The 23,959-nt window shown below is 32.2% G+C and overlaps 1 protein-coding gene across 1 annotated transcript; it reads left to right on the top strand.

Moving 5' to 3' along the window:
- The first annotated feature begins 685 nt into the window (after positions 1-685).
- On the top strand, positions 686-19,660 carry LOC110111517 (putative BPI/LBP family protein At1g04970). The gene is made up of 6 exons (XM_020843432.2): positions 686-1,297; positions 2,099-2,238; positions 4,413-4,770; positions 12,253-12,501; positions 18,502-18,627; positions 19,271-19,660. Exons 1-6 carry the CDS (start codon positions 887-889, stop codon positions 19,454-19,456), a joined length of 1,470 nt encoding a protein of 489 aa, XP_020699091.1. The 5' UTR covers positions 686-886; the 3' UTR covers positions 19,457-19,660.
- The last annotated feature ends 4,299 nt before the right edge of the window (positions 19,661-23,959 follow it).

The raw sequence follows: 23,959 nt of genomic DNA on the forward strand, positions 1-23,959 counted from the left end.
CCTTAAAATAAAAGGTTTGTTGTGTGATCCTAGTTGTAGCTTTTAACCGATTGACTAAACTACACAGATGGGTAGAGAGTGACGACTCTTAAAGATATATTAAAAGTCACCTATGAGTTAACTTACAATAATGAACAATGATGGTAAGATAAGATTGATGATCAACTGATTGGCAATTGGGGTTAAAATAAAGACTGATGACTAATTGGTCGATACCTATGATAGAATGATAAAACACTACATTCAAATTGGATGTCATGCCTTACTATTCATGTTGCATTCACATAATAGCTTATGAATTCATTGATAAAAAGAATTGATAGAACCTGCATTGATAAAACATAGCATATGACAGGTTCATTGATAAACATTGATAGGCTTATGAATACAATACATTGATAATTACATTGTCGTAGCATACTTACATAACACTTGGAGTGATAGTCTTTTTTTTCCCTATAGTTTGATATATCTCTTTTGAGTTTACTGATCATATTAATTTTATTATTGATTGGTTCGAATTTTATAGTACATAATATAATTACATCTAATATACTATCTTTTAATTGTTTTTTTTTTCTGTGTTGTTAAAAACTTAAAATTTTAATTTATTTATTTAAATTAAAATTAAAATTAAAATATTTAAATTATAATTGCCAATTTCTGTGCGTGTACGTTTCAAGAATATCTTCTCGGAGCCCCGCCCGCATACGAAACCTTCGAAGGCTTGAACTGGCGACTGACGAATCTTTAATGAGGCGACTGGCATCTTCCATCTGTGCTTCTTCTCCTCAAATTCCCTCAGCCCCTTCACCTCATTTGGATTCTTTTCCAGTCTCACATACGCTTCTGATTGCTATCCTTCCTGAGTTTCTCCCCAAAATCAATGGGGACACTTCTTATTCTTCTTTTGCTTTCTGTTTTCTCGAATCTGGGCACTTCTGGAGTTCAATCTGCCAACGATGGGTTTATCTCCGCCGTCGTATCTGAAAAAGGCCTCGTCTTCGCGAAGGATTTCCTCGTTGAACAGGTGATTCGATCATTGACTCCCCTTCACTTGCCGGATATCCAGAAGTCAGTGAAGATTCCTCTTGTTGGGGGAGTTCATGTTTCCGCCTCTAATGTTACCCTTCACCACATCAATGTCTCTTCTTCAACCATTCATCCCGGGGATACTGGTATTGTGATCGTTGCTTCGGGCGCCAGTGCTAGCTTGAGCCTGGAATGGAGCTACTCATACAGTACTTGGATTTTTGTCCCTATTGAGGTATCTGATGAAGGGAGCGCCTCTGTCCAGGTGATTTGAGTTGGATAATCTTACTGGTATTATCTCGTTGGCGGCCTTGTCCATATTTTATTGGGAAGCTCACTTGATTGCTGATAAATGTGCTTTATTGGATTGTTCCGTATGGTATTTATTCTATTGTGTGGGTTTTATCTGCGTTATTAAACAGAAGAATTGGATATGCATTATGATATAATTTTCAGAGTTAGGTTGCGTAGTTTAAACCAAAAAAGTGTCTCATGAGTGTTATGCAATAAGTGAATGTTTTCAAATATTAAGTTAAATTTATAAAACTGAAATTGTCTCTGCTATGTTATATTGGATTCTAGTGTTAGACAGTGAAAAATCTGTCATAGATTTTTTTTTTTTGATAAAAATGAAAATGTTAAGATAAATATTTGGCAAAATTAAGTACTAATTAAGGAATAATTATATTAGAGGGAGGTTAGAGTAGTATCTATTAAAGATAAGGTAATTGATAGGGGGCAACTTGGCGTTTCAGTTATAGGCCAAGCTCCCCCATTTTTAAAATCATATCCAACCCAAATTTGATCAAATCTGAATTGGTAAATTTGGTTCAATTTTGTCCAATTTCCTTTGTCCAAATTTACATTATCTGCTCATTTCCTTTGGAAAAAGAAGGCATGTAAACAGAGTAGAGAGAATCAGAGAACATGAACAAAGGCATTGCATGATTTTAATAGAGATATGTGATATCTCTGTTCCTTTTTAGACACAATGTTTTGCAAGCCAATGCATAATGTGTTTTTGGGTGGTTGGATGGGATACTGATGCCTCCTATTTTTGGCTTAGGTTGAAGGTTTGGAAGTTGGTCTCACTATAAGATTGGAAAACAAAAATGGAACTCTGGCATTAAATGTTACAGATTGCGGCTGTTACATGGAAGATATACAAATTACATTGGATGGAGGAGCTTCTTGGTTCTACCAAGGGTATGTCATTTAGTAGGTTATTGTAAACCTTTATAAAGAAAATATTTTATATGGTTTAGGACCATTAAGTATATTTATTGTTGAAAAGGTTTTTTGGACCAGTGTTTGAATTGGAATAAAAGTGCGTACCCATTATGTACTGGATGGAACATAGATTGGGAAATTCTAATTTATAAATCATAGCTATTTTTTGAATATAATTAATGGTCATCCATATGCTTACAATATTTTTAAACCATGGTTCTTGTTTTATATATATTTTCATGGCAAGTAAGAACAAAGGATTTAATTATTATTTACATTCTTCAAGGAGTCAGTAGTGCGCTGTGAAATTGATGGTGTTGTTGGTTTCTTGTGCTGATGTTATAAATGGAGTAATCTTAGCATAAAGGTTTGGTGATGTTGTTTGTGTTTTGAGCTAAGTTATAAATGGAGTAATCCTATTGTAGATGTAGAATAGAGTAAGGTAATGAAAGAAGTGGGGTCTTGACAATATCCAAAGGGATAGAATTCAATAGTGTTAAAGAGGAAATAGGCAAACTAAGAATTCACTTGGCTAAAAGGAAAGAAGTGCATGATCCATTCCACCATGAGGAGAGATAGGAGCATGGTTATAACTAGAAGAGAAGGGTGCATAAACAAGGGGGAAAATGAGATTGGATACTAAGGGATCATGATTGTAATTAGAGATTTGTGACTGTTGTGGGGGTTGCACAGGCAAACCCAAGTGAGCAAAATCATTTCTTTCAATGATTTAACTAACATTAATTATGTAACAAAGCACTATTGCTTATATTAGTAGTTCATATTGAAAATTAAAACGCCTAGAACAAAGAATAAAGTTTTTAATATAATCTATGACTAGTGACACTTCCTTATGAGAATTGAAATAAAGATAAACAAGGGAAAATGATGTAAAACATAATATAAATAAGATATACATGTTCGCCCCACTTTTGCCTGATCAAACCAGGATATTTCATATTTGTAGCTTGACCAAGAAAGAAAACTTGATTGTGAACAATTGCTATTGGTGGACCAACAGTTGAAAAGTTTTCTTTATTCAAATCATTTTTATTATAATAGATTTGATTTTCCATATCAAGGCACATAGGGGAATTTAAATTTCTTATATATTTACTGGTAAAAAAATAATTTTTAGTTTAGTAAATCCCCTGTTAGCAGTAAGCTTTAGCCATTTGATTTTTCACATTTAAAGGGGGCATCTAAGAACCAGAAAATCATTGAAGGCTAGTCTTTTACCCTATACACTAGGTTCCTTCAAGATTAGCAAAAATATGCTCCAAGGGCTAGAAATCAGTAAAGGAGAACCTCTCACCTCTATGCCAGCTTCTTTTAATCACTAGCCTGACTATGCCTCGTACTTCTCTTTTTCACGGTTTAAAGGGGGCATCTAAGAGCCAGAATGGGATTGGAAGGGAAGGGAGGGGAGGGGAGGTGAGGGAGCAAATTATTGAAACAAAGATAGCGAAAGGATGAAATTTTTGTGGGATAGAAAACTTAGAGAGGAAGGGATTGATGCCAGTATTTCTATTATAGAGTTCTTACTCAGGTTAATTTTTTAATGATGCTTAGTTTTTCAAAGCTAAAGCTGAATTTCTATCTCTTTCTCATTTTTTTATTTTTTATGATGCTTTGAGAGTGTAAATTTCATGGAGTTTTTTGATAGGAAACACTTGAGTTTGCAAGCAATCCTAACCAAATTCGGTAAGCAAAAGAAACTGCTGTTTGTATCAGAAAAACGGCAAAATTCTGCTGTTGACAGCAGGAAATCAGCACAGTTTAGGTAAAACTGAGAGAAAAACGCAAGTAGAAACTTGTATTCCACTAGTTTTCTACATAAGTTTTCTTATTTTTTGCTTTTTATTTTGATAGTTGGTTGTATTAGATCTGCATGCCTCATTTCTCATAACTAATACTTACTGATTATATCAATAATGTAAAATAAATATCCCGAAATAATTGGCATAAAGATAATGACAATGATGATGGTGATGATGATGATGATGATTTTGATGATGGCAACAACATAAATAACTGTTCAAACATTTTGATAGTTTGTTTTCTTACCCCATTTTGCATTTTTGACACATGGTTGGCATAAACTTTTCGTAAGATAAACGTATTCATGTTCCTCTTTTGCATTTTTCTAGGTTTGCTAATGCTTTTGAGAATAACATTAGATCAGCTGTGGAAAATGCTATAACAAAAAAAATTTTTGAGGGGACGGGAAAGCTAGACTCATTTTTGCAGTCTCTACCAAAGCAAATTGATATGGATAATATTGCAGCATTAAATGTAACTTTTGTTGATGACCCTGTGGTTGGAAATTCTTCTATTGAGTTCGATGTTAATGGCTTGTTTGTTCAATCAACTAGAGACTTGACAGCGAGCTATCTGCATAAGCATTCTCATTCTATTTATTCAGTTCAATGTGGCAATACATTAAAAATGCTGGGGATCTCACTGGATGAAGCAGTCTTTGATTCTGCATCTTTGGTGTTATTTGAGGTAATACTTTGCCTTTTGGTGGCTTGTTGCTGTTGGTTTAAAGCTTTTCTGGTATGCTCCATGTGGAATTATGAGCTTACAAAGGAATGCTTACGTATGATTGGCTGGTTTATAGGAGTCCCAAGCGGGCAGTGTCTTGATTCAATTTCCTTTCTTGCGTCATTATGAAATTTAAGTTTACCAATTTTTGTCACACTAATGAAAGCTAAAGCAGGATAATTCATAAGAGATCATTAATCAAATTTAGAGATTAGTGCACATTTTTTATCCTTTTATAATTATTGAGCCAATATATTATCTCTTTTATTATAACTTCATTTTAATGGGAATTTATAAAAAATCTTTGGGTTTGCCTTTTTATTTATTTTTTCCTAATTTGTATTATTTTTAGAATGGTCCAATTTCAAAATTTTAATTTTATTAAGTAATTATTTATGATATGAAATATATTCTTCCTGTTCACATGCATATCATGTGCGATTGCGATTGCGATTGCCTAATAGCATCTGATTATTGTTTCTGATATTAAACAGATGACTTTAGTTGCCAAAAAATAACCAAATTGAGGAATTCAATAGATGCCTAGTAATAAACTGATCTAGATTTCCAGAATCTTTCCAGCATCTATGTGGTAGAAAATAACCAGATTGAAGGAGGAAAAGATAGAGAAAATGAGAGATTTGAAACGGAAATATCTTATTTAAAAACTAGGACTAAAAAAATTAATGAAGATCAACTCTTCAAACTTAGGTGAACTCTCCTTATAGTTTTCTTTTTGTATTGCCATCATAGATCAGAGAATTTCTTTCATATATCATTCTGATTTCAATTGCTGTGTATATCCTGTATGTTGAAATACAAACACTAAACAGTTCTCATGTTTTATGCTGGCAACTATATGTCTAAATATTTTTCTTTGGCCTATGTTCAAGTGGTGATGCCTAAAAACATTTTAATTTGGAATATTTGCTTTGTTAGAGAAAATAATTATCATCATTATTTTTATATGCTCACATTTCAGCCTTATCAATGCTATTATGGTTCAGCTTTGAGTTGCTCATTGCCATTTGTTCTTGTTTATGAGCTATTATGGCTGCATATGTGAGGCCTTTTTCAATCTTAAATTTTTTATTGATAGAACTTTTTTAAGTTTGGCCTATTTCATTTTTATCCTATATTTTTTTAAAACATGTTGTTTACCTTACTTTTTACACATTCTAAACATTTTTTCTTTGGTTGGCCCTCTACCATATTCTAGGACTGAGATTTGAATATTACAGTTTTGCCTAGACAGAATTCTCAAACATTTTGGGTGTTGGCATGCTTGAGGAACCTAGTTGGAAATTTTGTTTTAATCATCATTATAGAAACATGTAAAATTTTGCCACTTACTTGGGAACCGATGTACCAAGACTCTGATGTTTATGCATGAATTTCAATACATAAGGTTGCTGTACCGATAAGACCTCCCAAGTTTTTCTCAAACCTCTTTGTAAAATGCCTTGTTTTAGTACACGAAATTATTTTTTTTATGCCTTTGATTGTCAGCTAGGGTTGCAAGTGAGCTAAACTTGTTCGTGAGCTGACTCAAACTCAACTTGTTAAGTAGCTTATGAGTCGAGCTTATCAAGCTAAGTTTGAGCTCAACCTCATATGACAACGCATATATTATATAAGCTTGAGTTCAAACTTGATGGGGCTTTGCTTGTTGAGCTGCTCGATTAGTTTCAATTCTTGTGACCACTGGTCAGGATCTAAGTGTTGGGGAAGTAAAACACACTGCAAATACAAACAAGAAAGAGAAAATGCAATGAAAAGAAAAAGCACCATGATTTAACGTTGAAAAACCAAAACAAGAAAAAAACCACGGAGCACATTACACCAAGAAATTCATTATGAAAATTGGGAGAAAAAGTACATATATCTCTTCTATTCACTCTCATTGTTTCTCTTCACTCTAGCACTATTTTCTTACTAGAACTAATAAAGAGATACCCACTTAAACTAACAAGGGATGCAACCCTTCATGAAAAACGAGAAAGAAAATTGCCCAGCTCACCCAGCAGTGTCAGGGCGCTCAATTCTCTATCTCCATTTTTCTTGGCAGCGCCAGATTTTGAAGCGTCGTAGTGCTCCACTCTTTGTATACCTCCAAACAAAGAATACAACGCCACAACGCTCGGGTACACAGCGCTGCAATGTTGTTCGATTATATGAAAAAAAATTCAATTACCAAGCACCCAAACCCAAGTAAGGGGAGGACCCCTAACGAGCTTAACCAATGAAATTGTGGTCCAAGGCAGAAGCAGTACAACCCGATTAATCGATGCAACCAGTTTCCACACAAAATTAATAATCTCTAGCTTGGAAAATGATTGCAATCAATCCTTCCGATCTGTAGCACCAATCATAGTACATGCAATGTTACTCACCCCTGCTCTTATTCTTCTTGAAGACCAACTAAATCTACACATAGCTTCGGTTATCAGTTGTCACCGTCTTCGTCAACATGTGTGTAGGATTCTTGGTCATGTGAATCTTCAAAGGTAACTGACCATCTTCCAGAAGCGATATGATGAAATGATACCAAAGCTGGATATGCTTCATCTTAGCTTGGAATGCAACATTCATGACTAGATGAATAGTGTTCTTGTTATCACTATGCAACTTTCCATTCCTTTGCCCTTTGCCAAGTTATGCCAAGAAACTTTGCAATCATATCATCTCTTTATTATCATCAATGATAGCAATATACTCATCTTCTGTGGTTGAGAGCGCAACAATCTTCTATAACTTGGAAACTTAACTCATTGCAGTTTTTTTTTCATAGTGAAGATCTAACCTGGCTTTGATACCAATATGGTGTAGGTGATGACCTGCAACAAAACACTACACATCAATAGAACAGTAAAAATGGTTCTGTAAAGGGTGTTGATAATTCCAAGATAACTTCCTTCTCTTCCAAAAGAGAAGATATAACCTAAAACAAGAGTTACTATCTCTGTTAACCTTTTTGGAATAACAATAAAAAGTACGAAATTATAAAAGTAGCAACTAAAACGGTTTTGGAGCAGGGAACGTGGCACATGGGTTGTAGTAATATATTCCCTGTTATTCTCTATCAGGTGTTAGCCGCATCATATTTCTCCTACCATCAAGATCTCCAACAAAATCAGAATCTACAAACCCCTGTAGATCAATCCCTACATCTTCAAAACAAAGAACTTTGTCAATTGATTATCTAAAGTATATGAGAATTCACTTGATTGCCTCTCAATGAAGTTTGTCTGAGTTAATCATAAATCTGTTGACAACTCCTATTGTATATACTATATTTGGTCTCGTACAGATCATATCATGCATCAAACTTCCAACTACTGCAGCATATACCATTTGTTTTTTTCTTTGCTTCAAATTTAGACGATTATTCCTTGGATAGCTGAAAATGACTACCCAAGGAAGTGCAAACGGGCTTTAACTCACTCGTGTGGAATCTCTTTAGCACATTTTCAACTTACTCAACTTTAGACAATGTCAATATACCTACACTTCTATCCCAATGTTAATATACCTACACTTCTATCTTTGTTGATTCTCATACTGAGAATTTTTTTTCTCCTTTAATAATTGCTCCTTAAGGCATCTAATCTTCTCCATATCTGACACTATAATTAGCATGCCATCCACCTATGAAATCAAAATGATATAACAGTTATCAAAATATTTGAAAAAATTACAGTGATTTTTCTAGCACTTTGTGTATCCATTATCTGACATAAACATATCAAATCTCCTAGATCACTGTCGTGGTGCTTGCTTCAGCCCATATTGGTTCTTTTTTAGCCTACACACAATATCTTCTTTACATGTGACCACATATCCCTGAAATTATACCATACAACTCTGCTTCAATGTCACCATGAAGAAATATTGTCTTTACATTCATCTGCTCTAGATATAAATCTTTCACTGCTATAATGCTTAGCATAACTCTGACTGTAGTCATCTTCACCACTGGAGAAAAAATTTTCAATATGATCCACTCCTTCCCTTTGTTGAAAATCCTTAACTTCAAGCTTGGCCTTATAGCATTTGCTACCATATGGTTCATCTTTCACTCTATAAACTCACTTATTTTGTAGTGATTTCTTGTCTAATTCAATTCAAGTGAATGTATCTCATCATTCATGACTTGCTCCTACTTCTTTGAGTCATCAATTTGTATGGCTTTATTATAACACTGGTTCATCATTTATCAACAATAGATAATATAAGGATCTGCTAATTTCAATAGCAAGTATTTAATGAACTCTTTATGCTTCATCAGCTTGAGCATGCCTTTTGTCTTTGTCTTATTGATCATCATTATCATCATCATCTATCTCAATATATTTGAAAGAATTTCTAGGAGTCTCATTTCTATCATTGTGCATTTCATTTCTATTGAATGTAACATCTCTGCTCCTGATGAATTTATAATTTTGATAATCCTAGAATTTATAGCCAAATTCATCTGAGCTATATCCAATGCATGTACACTTGATAGATTTTAGATCAAGTTTACTCCTAGATCCTGCATTAACATGAACATAGGATGAAGAACTAAAAACTTAGAGGTGATATAAATTTACCTCCTTGCCACTCCAGGTTTCCTCAGGTAACCCCTCATTTAGAGGAAATGAAGAACCACGATTGATCAAATAAACAAATGTATTCACTATCTCTGCCCAGAATCATTTGGTTAGACTTGTATGCAATCTCATGCTCCTAACATGCTCAGTGATAGTTCTATTCATGCATTGCATAACACCATTCTGCTATGGCGTTCTTGAAATAATGAATTCATGCTTGACCCCATTCAAAGTACAATACTTCTTGAACTTCATGTCACAATATTCGCTACCATTATCTGATCCGAGACACTTGTTTTAAACTTGTCACATTCTCACCTGTGGCTTTTCACTTCTTGAAAACATCAAAACATTCGACTTATATTTTAAGTACACCCATAATAACAATGCTAAAGTCCTCTATCAACATCTGAATCAGCTACTCCAATAGAATTGATCTTTTGTTGAAAATATACAGGGTGTCTCCAATCTACCATAAGCTATAACTATAGCCTATTTTGTCACCTTCCTTGAATCTCCTGTGAATGATGTCACATGGCTTGAGTTTGCAAGCTAATTCGCAGAGTGATTTTTTTTCTGACCTCCACCATTAGCCTTCTTTAGAGCAATACATTTTTTTCAAGTGATCATTCTTTCCACAATTCCAACACACAAACTTTCACTCTACCTGAAATAGTTTTTCCTCTCCTTAATTTAGACCTTTCTCTACTTGAATTTCTATTTAAACCCCCTTCCTCTGGCTTTTAAATTTAGAGTAGAATTTGAATATTCACCATTCGCCTTCCTGCGAACTTCTTTGTTAAGCACTAACCTCACAATATCCTCAAAGTTCAACTTTAAACTTCATGAAAAGTTACTCACAGCAGAAACCAACCTATCACAGTTATCTGGCTATGAAGATAACAATAGCAATGCTCTCATCTCATCATCTAACTTTATGTCAACTAAACACAACTGACTCATCACATTGTTTAGATTATTCAGGTGCTCTTCCATTGAAGGGTTGTCTAATATATTCATATTGAATAATTTCTTCATCAAGAATACTTTGTGTGAGGCCAACGACTTCTCATATATCTTAGTCAGTGCAGTCATGAGATTGATGGTAGTCTTCTCATTTTATAATATTGAAGGCAATAGATGAGGAAAGTGAAAGTCAAATCAAACCTCTAGAGTTGTTCAGTCAAGAAACCTCCCACTCTTCCATAGTCATTGAATATGGCTTCTTGGTGATTCTATCTAGCAGCAAATCAACTTCTTATGGTTTAGCAAATCTTCAATTTGCATCTTCCATATTGCAAAGTTCGAACTGTTGAATTTCTCAATCTCGTATCTTATTTTGTCAGCCATTATTGTCATTCGAACTGAAGAACTTGACTCTCGTTCCAGTTGTTGGGGAAGTAAAACATGCATCGAACACAAAAAAGATATAGAAAATACAGTGGAAAAAAGAACATCAGGATTTAACATGGAAAAAATAGAAACCCAAAATACGGAGTCAAACAACACCAACAAATTTAATATGAAAATTAGGAGAGAAAGTACAGATCTTTCTTCTCTCTCACTATCTCTATCCCTCTTCACTCTTGCACTGTTATATCACTAGAACTAACAATGCCATACCCAATTGAACCACCAAGGGACTCGACTTGAGTTGAAAATAAGAAAGAAAACTGCCCAGCCTGCCTCGCAATGCCACACCGCGGCACTCAACTATCTATCTCCAGTCTATCTTGCAGCACCATAGGGGGAGGACCCCCTGCATTCCCTTGGCAAGTTCCACCGATGGAATTGAGGTCCAAGGCAGCAGTACAACCTGATTGATCAACACAATTAGATTTCACACAAAACTAACACTAAGTTTGTCTTGAATCTCAATTTTCAAAATCTTGATTCACACCTAATTTTTTATTCCTAAATGAGAAAGCTGAAAAGTAGTCAATGGCTGGAACCAACTTCCATGTATTGCCCTAATGCTTGCCCCTCTCCCCAAACCAACTCCTCTTTTTTTATACCTTTAGACACCAAAGTTCTACCTTCATTCCTTTATTTCATCACTCAAAACTCCAATCTTCTTCACGCCATCACACATTTCATGCCTTCATTCCATAGTCACAATTTATTTTTCTATTCAAAATTTTTAAACTTTCACTCAATGTTAGTTGTCATGCCAAATTGAGCTCTTTTATTTAGTTATCCTGAGCATCAACAACTTCATTTCAAATAATTTATAAGCTAAATACAATATGCAAATAGCTAAATTATTTGTTGCAAATTATCAACAAACGTTTAATTGTATGTTAAAAGTTTAGACTAAAAATTCTGAATATTTTAAAGTCATCTTATACCGTCGATCTCAAAATTGAGTCAAGCTTGAGCGTTCTAGTTGAGATGGAGCATATAAGTCATGTTCGAGTCAAACATTCATAACTGGAGTTTAGTTTGAGCTCAATATATGAGCTCAAGTTGGGCTTAAACTTGAGTTCGAGTCTAACATAAAATAAACAAACTTAACTTGATTTAGCTATGACTTAAACTTGACTCATTTATGCCCCTATTGCCATCTATTAAGAAGATTTCCCAAATTGGACTTGTTGCTTGTTAAAAATGACGTTTGGGCATCTGAATGTCATTTTGTGCCCTGTAAGGCTAGTAGTTGACGAGTTGGCACATGCTATGGCATGACTAGTTTAATCTTCTAGATTCTTGCTTCTAATTTGGTAACCTGAGGACATAAAAGTTTGTCAAATCGAATAAAATGTACAAATACCTAGAAGAGAAAGTACACTTGTTCTTTTACTATTTTCTATCTGTACTAATTTGTATTAATTTTGTTGGTCCATTGTTTCAGGAAGGATTGTTTCATTGGATGGTTGACAAGGTTCCTGATCAATCTTTTTTAAATACTGCCAACTGGAAGTTTATTATTCCTCAATTGTACAGAAGGTACCCCAATGATGAAATGCAGTTGAATATTTCTTTATCCTCTGCTCCGGTGGTAGAGGTTACACAAAAAGGTTTTGCTGCTACCATTTTCTCGGACATTACAATTGAAGTCTTAGATAGTAACAAGACAATTCCAGTGGCATGCATATCTGTGGTATGCTTCTTGCAAGCAACTATTCAGTTATTTCTTATGCATTTTTCCCCTTTATGTTTTTCTCTCTCATTCTTGTGGCACTCAGTAACGTTATTTATCACCTAAACATTTAGAATCGGTATCACGAGATGAACAAAAGCTTGGGGAATTCTTTAATTTTGAATGATCAATTATTTCGTTTTCTAGGGACTATTGTTTACAATGGATGTAGTTACAGTTATAGCATTAGCGTGGCTCTACATTTTGTTTAATTCTGAAATAAACTGATTTGGTCATTTAGTTATACTAACTGACCCAATCCAGTTGCTTTATTTTGATATTTATTCCATTTACTAGTTTCTATCCCAAGGGCGTCTTTGTTGGAAATGGGGAAATCTAGTAGGTACGACTGTTTGGTTGTTTCTGATGTGGATTATTCACTTAGTTAGAAAGTTGTATAGAAATTGTTTCTTGTTTCAGTCCTGCGGGATCTAATGTAGTTGCTCGTTCAGTTTGATCTATTAGTTAAATTCAAATACTAAACACCCCAACTCTGTAATTATCATTGGAGAAGCTTGCTAATTATCTTATCATGCTTTGCTTGTTTTTCTTGATAAAAGGTTGGATGGCTCAACAAAAATGAGTCATTGTTGTGCTTGCAAATGCAATCAACACATTTGTTTTGGAGCTTTTAGTTGAATTTTGTATAGCTTTAAGTATATACAAAGCACAGATAAACACAAAATTGTGCATACACAGAATTATACATCTGTGTATGTATAAAGAAAAGGTGTTCCTAACATAAGTTGGGTCCAAAAGGTGGTATAATCCAACAACATAGAACAGGATGAAGAGATCTACTCCCAAATAATGAGATAAGTCTCAAGAGTAGACCAAATAAAACAATTTTGTATTTAAGATGAAAGATTCACATATAAATATATGTAAAAAGAAATTATAATCATCAATATAAGAAATGAAATTTTATTGCATTAACAAAATCTTTAATAGAATTTCATCAAAGAAAACAAGTACCCTCAACAAATGGATAGGAAAGGAGAGAAATCAACTACATTCGTAATAACTCAAAACCAATGTAATTCTTAACAAGTACTGTAACTGAAGCATAAATATTGAATCCATATTAACTATTGCTGAAAGATCTGCTCTCATGATGACAGTCCACTATTCAACTCTAAGGGAAATGCTAAGAGAAAAGCTAAGTACAAATGAGGTAGTCACATAAACTTAATATATAATTTATATTCATCAAAGCATGAACAACAAGAAATGACAAGTAATATGAGTAATAAAAGAAGCATAATTTATAATGGAATATCATTCTGGAATATCATTCTGCCCAATGTCATTGTAGTTTCAGGTTAAAATAATATCTTATATCATGAATGATTAATGATTGGCAGTATGGTGATGTTGATGTGCATTCATATGAAAGATTAATAATCAATGTATTTTCATGTGCAATTACATCAGCTATTCATATAGTTGATTTGCCAATATATCCTGAACATAAAGAAGGTTTTTGTCCACCTAATAGAGTCCAACTCTTAAAATAGTCGTCACTCTGTGGACCTATCGGCCAACTAGCCAATCACATTACAAGGTGTTCTATTGACATTACATTTATATAACATAAATGCACACTATATATAAATGTACACACACACACCAAATAAGCATTATTACAATGCTCTATAATCATTATGATCAAAACTTGTTACATATTAAGATAGGGAAAATTATCAAAATAGTCCCCAACTATATTTAAGGACCATTTTGTCCTTCAATTTCTTAAAAAGGAACCAAATAGTCCCATGATGAGACTATTTTTGTTCATCTTTAAAATATTGAGTAATCAAAATGATCCTTTAATATAGTTGAGACCCTTTTGATCTTTCATAAAGAGTCAATGGACCATTTTGGCCATTTTCTTTATTAAGATGATATGATTTACATGTATACAACCTATTTTATTTCAACTAATGGTATGCATGAGAAATAAATTTTGTTATTTATGGATCATTTTAAAATTAAAGAATTTATGCAGCAATTAATCATAATAAAGCTATCTACACATTATATGACATTTCAATATGAATTTTAAAAGAAAATTACCAAAATGTGTAAGACATGTATGATGTGAAAGGTTGATTGACAATCAACCAAGTATCTAAAAAACTAGCCACGAGTATCAAAGACAACATTCCTCATAAAGAAAGGTACATTTATCCTTAAAAAATAAAAATACTTGCCTCATGCATGTAGTAGAAGTTCAAAACTCAATTTAGATTCAATGAAACAACACCGAAGGAATACCAACCCAAATGTCCCTACAACATCAACATTAAGCAAGTGGGGTCGGTTATATGAATCTTTTTTTTTTTTCATTGTGTCTTGTTAAGAGTTAAATTCTCATTTAAATTTAATAAAAAATATCATTTCTAATATTTTTTAGCCAAGTTTTTTAGGTCTATCTCTATCTTTCTTAACATAAGTCAAATCTAATACATCTACTTTCCTAACCGGGTCATTGGAATGCCTCCATTTTATGTGACCAAACCATCTAAGGTGACTCTCTCTAATCTTATCTCCCACTGGAGCTACTCCAATCTTTTCACATATATTTTCATTTCGTATCTGTCTCTAAGAGTATAACCACTCATCCACCTAAGCATCCTCATCTCTGCAACACTTAATATTATGCTTCTCTTTTAATGGACAACATTCTGCACCATAAAACATTGCAGGTCTAATCACCATCTTATAGAATTTTCTCTTAAGTTTGAAGGGGGCTTTTTTATCACACAACAAGCCCGATGCATTCCTCCACTTCAATTATCCAACTTGAATTCTACTAATAATATATATCTATCTATTTTAGCATCACGCTAAACAATAGACCCAATATATCGAAAACGTGTACTCTTATTAATGACTTGATCACCCAAACTCACAATCCCCCCACTAGATCTATTATTACTAAAATTACACTCCATATATCCAGTTTTAAATCTACTTAAAATAAAGTCTTTAGACTCTAAGGTTGATCTCCATAATTCGAGTTTACTTTCAACTCCCTCTTTAGTCTTATTAACAAGAAGAATATCATCAACAAAAAGTATAAGCAGGGTACAACCTCTTGCAAATGTCTAGTGAGAACATCCATGACTAAGCAAAAAGATATGGGCTTAAGGCTGATTATTGATGTAATTCAACTGAAATAGAAAAATACTTGGTCAAACCACCTTGTGTTTGAACACAAATAACAGCTCTTGTATACATATCCTTAATGACTTGAATATATGCATTGTTAACCCTTTCTTTTCTAGAATTCTCCATGGCACTTCTCTTGGAACTTTATCATATGCTTTCTCTAAATCAATAAGTATCATATGTTGATTCTCCTTATTATATTTATACTTTTCCATCAAACCTCTCAATAAATGTATAGCTTTCATAGTAAACCTACCCGGTGTGAATACAAATTGATTTGCGAAACATTAGCATCACGCCGCAACCTATGCTCCATAACTCTCTCCCATAGTTTTAAACTATGACACATTAACTTAATTCCTCTATAATTTGTACAATCTTGTGCAACATATTTATTCTTAAAAATATAAGTCAATACACTCATTCTCTACTCGTCTGGCATCTTTTTAGCCTTCAAAATAATATTAAAAAGTTTAGTAAGCCCATAAATTCTTTTATCTCTTAAGCATTTCCACACCTTTATTGGAATATCATTATGTACAACAGCTTTTCCACGCTTCATTTTCTTTAAAGACTTTCTAATTTCGGTTTTACTAATGCACAAATAAGAACAAAAATTTTTATTTTCATTTAAGGTGCCAAGGTCACTAAAGTTAATCGCATTCTCATAATCTTTATTGAAAATTTAGAAAAATGACGCATCCGCCTTTGTTGAATATCCTCTTATAATAAAAGCAGTTTTTTATCTTCATCCTTAATACGCTTCACTTAAACTAAATTCTTACTATTATCTTTGTTTGACTATCTTATACATATATCTTTCGCCCTCCTTAGTATGTAATATATTATATAAATCATTAAAAACTAAAATCTTTGCATTGCATATTACTTTCTTAGACTCATTGCGGGCCACTTTATACCTTTTTTAATTATCATAATTTATCTTTTTATTTTTTATCTTTTCTTGCACATTTTGATTCGGCCACTAACTATTTTTACTGTTATGAGATTTTCTTTTTGATACTACAAGCACATCTTTTGCAATATTCTTAATATCATTAACTATTTTTTCCCATATAACATTAGCTTTCCTTATGTACAGACAAAATCTTAAGATCTAGTATCTTACTCTAAAAAATATTGTTAATATTCTTTAAAAGCTCCCATCTAATCATAAAATATTTTAATTTTTTTCCTGCCCCTTCATCTTAAAGTTCAAAACTAATAAATGATGTTGGGTACATAAACTTTCACTCGAAATAACTTTACATTCTTTGCAATCTAAGCAAATTTTTTTTTATAAGAAAATAATCAATCTGAGATTTACTACATCAATTATTATAAGTGATGAGATGCTCATCTCATTTCTTGAATAATCCATAGCGAACTAAATGAATGATGTAGTTTCAACTTAGTCCACATAATATGTTAACCCATAGTCAACCTAGATAAATTATTATCCTTATGAAATTAAACACATAATTATATAATCTATCTTTCAAATAAACTAAAACAAAATCTAGATCTATGTTTAAAAAGTATTGAATCGCTTAGCATACCTAATAATGAGAAGGAATAAAGGCTTGAGTAGCAATGTGGTAAAGAATAATAGGGCTTCACGGTTAACTTCCTGCTAAGAACAAATAAAAATTATAAGGTGACTTCAGCAACTCTCAAATTAATAAATAGTCATGACTTATTACTATTTTAAATCATAATGATCTTAATTAAAATTACTAATCATTTTTAATTATGAACAATAAATAGTCATGCTTAATTATCTGATAATTTAGATATATAATGCCAAGTTATCATAATTAAATATTATACAAAGTTTAATGACCATAATTAAACTTTAATTATTTTCTTAATCAGCCTTAATAGTTATTTTGTTATTACGCATTAATATTTAATTCTAACCTTATTTTTAATAAGTAAATACTAAGAATATATTAATAAACTAATTAATTATGACTTATTCCTTAATTATTAATTAGTTTAGCCAATTAATTTATTAATTGCTTTATTATCATAATTAAATACTAGTAAAATTTCAGCGATATTGACTAAAAACTAATTAATGCATAATTAGCTTAACTTTATTAATTAAGTTTAATAGCCCAATTGTTATTATTAAATAGTTATCAGACATAATGTTAATAATTTAAGCTATAATTAATCTCTAATTTGTTTTAATGAAAAATTAATGTTTTTTATTTTAATTATCATGTGCCTAATTATCAAAATTATTAACATTCATAAAATATTAGTGTTGTTAATTATAACAGTAATTATCCACTATTTAGTTTATTAATATTTATTAATGTAATTAATATCCAATTTGTCTAATTTATCGAAACAAATACTTGAGACATTCCAAAACATATGAAAACACCGGTGTTTTCCCAATTTCAGGAAACTAAACATTTTGTTGCAAAAAACAAAAAGATTGAACTGGTTGCCAAACATCTTTCCCTCACTAAATGCCTGTTTTTAAAAACAAATAACAAAAAACTGTAAACATTGCATAATCATGAACATCACCTAATTCAAACATAGCCTAACATAGTTATTGATATAGTGTACCTAATTATTATACTTTGTTGTGCTATACTAAATTCTCTGATGTCTAAATTACTTTATTTTGATGGATTAAGGCTACAGGATATAAGGATATTTTCAAGCTGCCACCCTCACTTTTCACCTTTCATGAACTCTGATTTGATGTTTCTTTGGATCCTTGCATCCTTCAACTTTGTCATAAATATTTTGTTGAATTTTCTACAGGACTTCACTGTCTCAGGTGATGTAAACATATCTGGGAATAAACTAGTTAGTAGAGCTCGTCTAAATGACTTCTCTCTATCATTGAAATGGAGCAACATTGGTAATTTTCGAATGATTTTGATTCAGGTGAGATATTTTTACTTCAGTTTTCCATATCTCAATACACCTCCTTAGTTTATATTATTTGCATATTTTATGAACCTAGCAACGCAAGTCATCCAAACTATATCAGGTATATTTTATGTTCTGGATATTATGAAACTATTGTGTAACGGTTCTTCATGTGAGAATCACTTATAACAATGCAAGCATGTATCAAATGGAACTTTTGCTAGATACCTGATGTCATGAGTATTTAAATTCAGTTCAATAATCAATTGTTGATAACAGCAAAAGATCATTCGGTTGTCGGCTGCTAAGTATCAATCATGTTATCAATCTTTCTTTGCACTCGAGTATGCCAAAATAGTTAGATTCATAAAGCCAACTTAGAAGCATCTGATAATTTAAGGCTTCGTTTGAAACGGCTTTCTTACTGCTTCTTAAAATAGCTAGACTTTTTGTACTAAAAAGCTGTTTTAAGAGTAAGAAAGCCGTCCCAAATGAAGTCTAAATGATGATTATTTTGATTTTTTGATACTAAGGAACTTTGCCTTCTACATTACCAATGATGAAAATGTTAGATCCATCTTCTGTTAGTTCTTCAACTATAGTTTTGTTCAACATTTAGATTAGAAACTTACTAGTCACCATCTCATGTTTTTTGCAGGGTGTGATGAGGGTTTTCCTGAACACTGTTGTTATGCCTTATGTAAATATTTACCTTGGTAAAGGATTTTCCATACCTGTTTTCCATGGATTTACTCTTCAAAATGCCCAATTAGTGACCACAAGCTCAAAAATTACCCTCTGCTCAGATTTAACTTACATCAACTCCAACATCATCACAAATTGAAATTTTTTACAATCATGTACAAATTGTTAAGTTGAAGAATGTCTCTTCTCATTCTGCAACTTGGTAGGAGCATATTTCCTGTACAGTTAGCACAAGAGTTATCATGTTTTGTTCAACTGGTATGAAGCATTGAAGCTTGAATGAACTATAAATGTTTGTTTCACTTATTTTTTTTTTACTGTGAAAATCAGCTTAACAACCCTATGTGAAATCTGCTTTGAAGGGTGAAAAAACTGGAACTTGTGGGTAGAATATTTGAATTTATATGAAGTTTCACTTCTGAAGAAAACATATTTAATATCAAAATGTTTTTCTTTTCCCACAATGAGTATGCAAAAAGGTTATTGGGTGCCACATGCAGCCTTCATGAACTTCACTTTTGACTAAGCAATTGGCTTTTACAACGTCCATGTCGGTGGGGTTGGGTGGGCAATAACTACAGGCAATAAATATTCTCTACTATAACATATCTATTCTTGGTGCAATAAAAAAATTATATTTAGAATTGCAAATTAAAAGCCTTTCTTATTATAAACATAAACAAACATATATATAATATAATAATATTAGAACATAACATCTTACAATTTATATTAATTAATAGAAAAAAGATATAGATGGGGCAGGAACTGTGGATAGAGAAAAAGTGGTAGAAGACCGAGACGAAATAGTAGTGGGGAATGGGAAAGGAGGCTGGCTTGCAAGTTAGAATAAACTCGCACTTTTACATTCCAAAAATCATCACATACTCTCTCTTAAACTGTCACAAAACAATCCCTTTTATAGGGGAAAAATGGGGAAAAATATTTAATGCAAGGTAATTAAAGCACCATCCAAATAACCACTAGAATTTTCTTAAAAGCTATAGCAAACAGGGACCGAAGGAACAACAGTCTAAGGGAAAATGAAGCATCAATACAGCAACAATGGGCACAGAAATCGAAGGGACAGCAGTCCAAACCGAAGGGGTAGTTGTCAAGTGAAAAAATTGAAGAATGCAAGGCCCACAAATAGGCAACCTAACAACCAATGAATAGAAATTGAAGGGACAGAGCATCTTGATTGCATCAATTCTGCCTGGTTCAATTATCCAGCCAAACTCGATTTATGTTTAATTCATTTATTTATCCAGCCAAACATTATTGCAGGTCAAATTAGTCAGTAGTGATAAGATTATTAAGCAGATTTTAGTACACTGCATGATTATTATTTACGGATTATGCCTTAGTTGACTTCCAGACCTTTCTGATCAAGTTGGGGTTGACCTTTTTTGATCAATAAGCCATGGCTGAGGGGTTGATAATCTTTCAAATTGACATCCAAAGTGCTACGGTAAGTAGATTCATTACTCCTGATTTTAGACGTGTTTGATTGTGTCAACCTCTTAGCTCATAAATTTCATAGAAATTTCATTATAGTATAAAATTCATATCAAATATCTTTACTTTTTTTTTTTTTTTTCATTGAATGCCCTCTGTTCTTAGGAACTAATGCTTGTATACTAACATCAAATTAGGAACTAATGCTTGTATAAAAAAAAAGTGGAGATTTATCTGTGTTCTTCAAATCTTAAATAATTGTTCTATACCATGAAGTTCATGCAAAATTAGAAGATCTCAGAAAGTGGGATTGTAAATTTCAATATACATTTGTAAATGAGCTCGAGCCAGCTTGCAAGTCTTGGCTGTTAGAGTTTCGTAGTCCGCACACATCGGTCAAGTCATGCAGTCTGCATGCAAGCGGCGAGTCTTTGTCCCACAATCCGCATGTGTAAGCCAAATCTTGATGTTCGCATGCACGATCAAGTCCCTTAGTTCACCTCCACTTAGCACGATTCGACTCGCCCATCATAGTCCGCACGCGAGTCCAAGCCTTGAGCCCAGCTCGGTCCACCTCGTGCGGGTTGTCCACTTCAAGCCACGCGTGGCGCCTCAAGCCACAATGTGTACACTCATAATCCAAATGATTCTTTTCCTTTCGAACTCCGCACGGAATAATTTCTTCATCTATACAACAAAAAAATATATATATAATTCAATATTCACCTTTAAAAATAATTTGTCTGAATATAAACACATAATTCAAAAAAATCATGTATGAATAATATTCGAATCATATTCACAATTTTTTTTTTATCGTAATCATCTTACGCCCATGAAGGAACAAATCACAAATAAAAGAATCATGAAATCAAAAATGAATCATCATTTTAGTGTGAATCATCATTTTCTTTCCAAACAATAAAGATATAAATATAGAGAAGACATCAAATATATTTTCATTAAATACTAAAATATGAGATATAAGCTTAGTTTGAGATAAATTTTTACTGTTTTTTTAAAATAACTTTTGAATATATAAATTTTTAAATTAAAAATTTTTACACTAAAAAATAATTAAAAAAATTATCCCAATAGTTTAACATATGAAGTCAAAATTTTCAGTCCCGTGATACATCCCTATGATGTTCATAGGCCATTTCTGTGAACCAGCCGTCTTTTTCTTCCTTATTCGGTGAGGTTTTCTTTGAAATTTTTTTAAGGCAGTCGGCCATGTTTATTGGTACGGCGTTCCTAAAGATTCTCTGTAACCTTCATTATTTTATAATCTCAAAAATATTTAATCATATTTGTCATTGTTATATCCTATTATTACTCTGCACTGCTTTATATAAAACAATAAAATAAAATTACTCCTAATTTTTTTTTAATAACTTTCTTATTATTTTTTTAAATAATTTTTTATATAAAAAATTTAATATTTTATATAAAAATTTATAATAGAAAATAATTTAAAAAAATTTTCATTTTTTTTCAATACTGCAAATAATCACAAAAGATAAACAAACATGTAGGCCGTTGAATTTTTTTTTTTTTTTGAAGGCATTAAGTAGCTAAAAAGTTCATTTGTTTGATACTTCAACTACTTCGAGAAGATTTTTAAACTTAGTTGTCTAGTGTTCGCATATTAATGGGAGCTTCTATAAAAAAATTTAACTCAATTTTGTACTTTCGATGTACAACTGAGCCTTCATAACTAATTTTATAAAATTTTTAAAATTTTGGAGTAAGTTTTCTTTCACAATTTTTGTTCCAATCGAATCAGCAACTTTGGGGAATGCCAAAATTACGAATATGAAGATTTTTTTTCTTTATTTATAACTCTGAAGAGAGGTTCATATTGATGCCTAAAGAGTAGTCGTGTCTTGTAAATTGTTTAAAATTATAATTTTTGGCCTTCAATATTTTCAAATGCTAAATGAATATTTTCAAGGGATGTATAATTTGATGTCTAAAAATAAGAGGTAATTGACACATCATCAGAAAATTCACTTAATAACGCACATATTTAGATTCACATTTGAATTGAAAAAACTTTCAGAATTAAATTTTAAGCCATCTAAATCCCAATTTTAGGAAACTTATATTCAAACTGAATGTCTTGCGAGACGAACTCATCAACACAAAAGTAATCTAATTCATGTCCGAACTAGTCTTGATCAAACACTTGAAGTATAATTGAAAGTTTGATGGCATTAATTAGATGGCCAAATTGTGTCCTAATCTCAGAGGTTGTAATCAAATCAAGCCTTTATATGAGATGGTCCAATGAGGCCAAATTTGCTTAATTCTTACATCATTAAGACACCTAAATGTCAAAATAATAGAACATGACTAACGAAAAAATATGAGTTTTATGATAGGGTTTTTCATATTTTGACTATATTTACATATCACACATCTCTTAAAAATAATAAATAGATCCTCACTCTCTACATAAAGGGGGGTCTTTGGCTGGAGATTCAAATAAACTTAGAGTCTTGAGGGTTTTTGGAGCTAGCTACATCAGACCACCATCATCTAACTACCATTATCAGACAATCACATAAACACCACTACTAACAAACCATCTCCATCAAAACACTGCCGTTTGACCATCTCCACCAAACTAACACAATTTGATCACTACAGTCATATCATCATCATTTGATCATTGCCAACTAACTATCATTATTGGACTTCCACTCTCTAACCATCGACTATGGTTATTTGATCACAGTCATATGATTACAATTCTCCAACCTCCATCGCATTGACTTCATCGTCTGTCATTGCTAGTGGTGTCAATGCACAATATCGCATTAAGGTGAATACATGTTGTCGATATCAACTATAACTTACAAAATCAACATCACAATTTATGCTTAACTTTATGGTCTCTAGTCTCATCAAAGAAGAATAACCAAACAAATACCAAATGTATCTCTTGAAGATAATTCTTATACACCGAACCCTCCCAACTTCTATCATGGAATCCATTTTATATAATTTATTTCTACAATATTATATCAACATCTTTTCCGAGCACTAAAAATGTCATCATTAATAATCGGTGATAAACTACTCTTTTGAACTTTCTCCCATATATATAAGATTTTGAAATATAATAATATATAATGTATTAAATTTAAGTCAAATTATTTTAGTAAAATCTTATAATTTT

Source organism: Dendrobium catenatum, unplaced genomic scaffold, assembly GCF_001605985.2.
Source record: "Dendrobium catenatum unplaced genomic scaffold, ASM160598v2 fragScaff_scaffold_847, whole genome shotgun sequence".
Lineage (NCBI taxonomy): Eukaryota > Viridiplantae > Streptophyta > Magnoliopsida > Asparagales > Orchidaceae > Dendrobium > Dendrobium catenatum.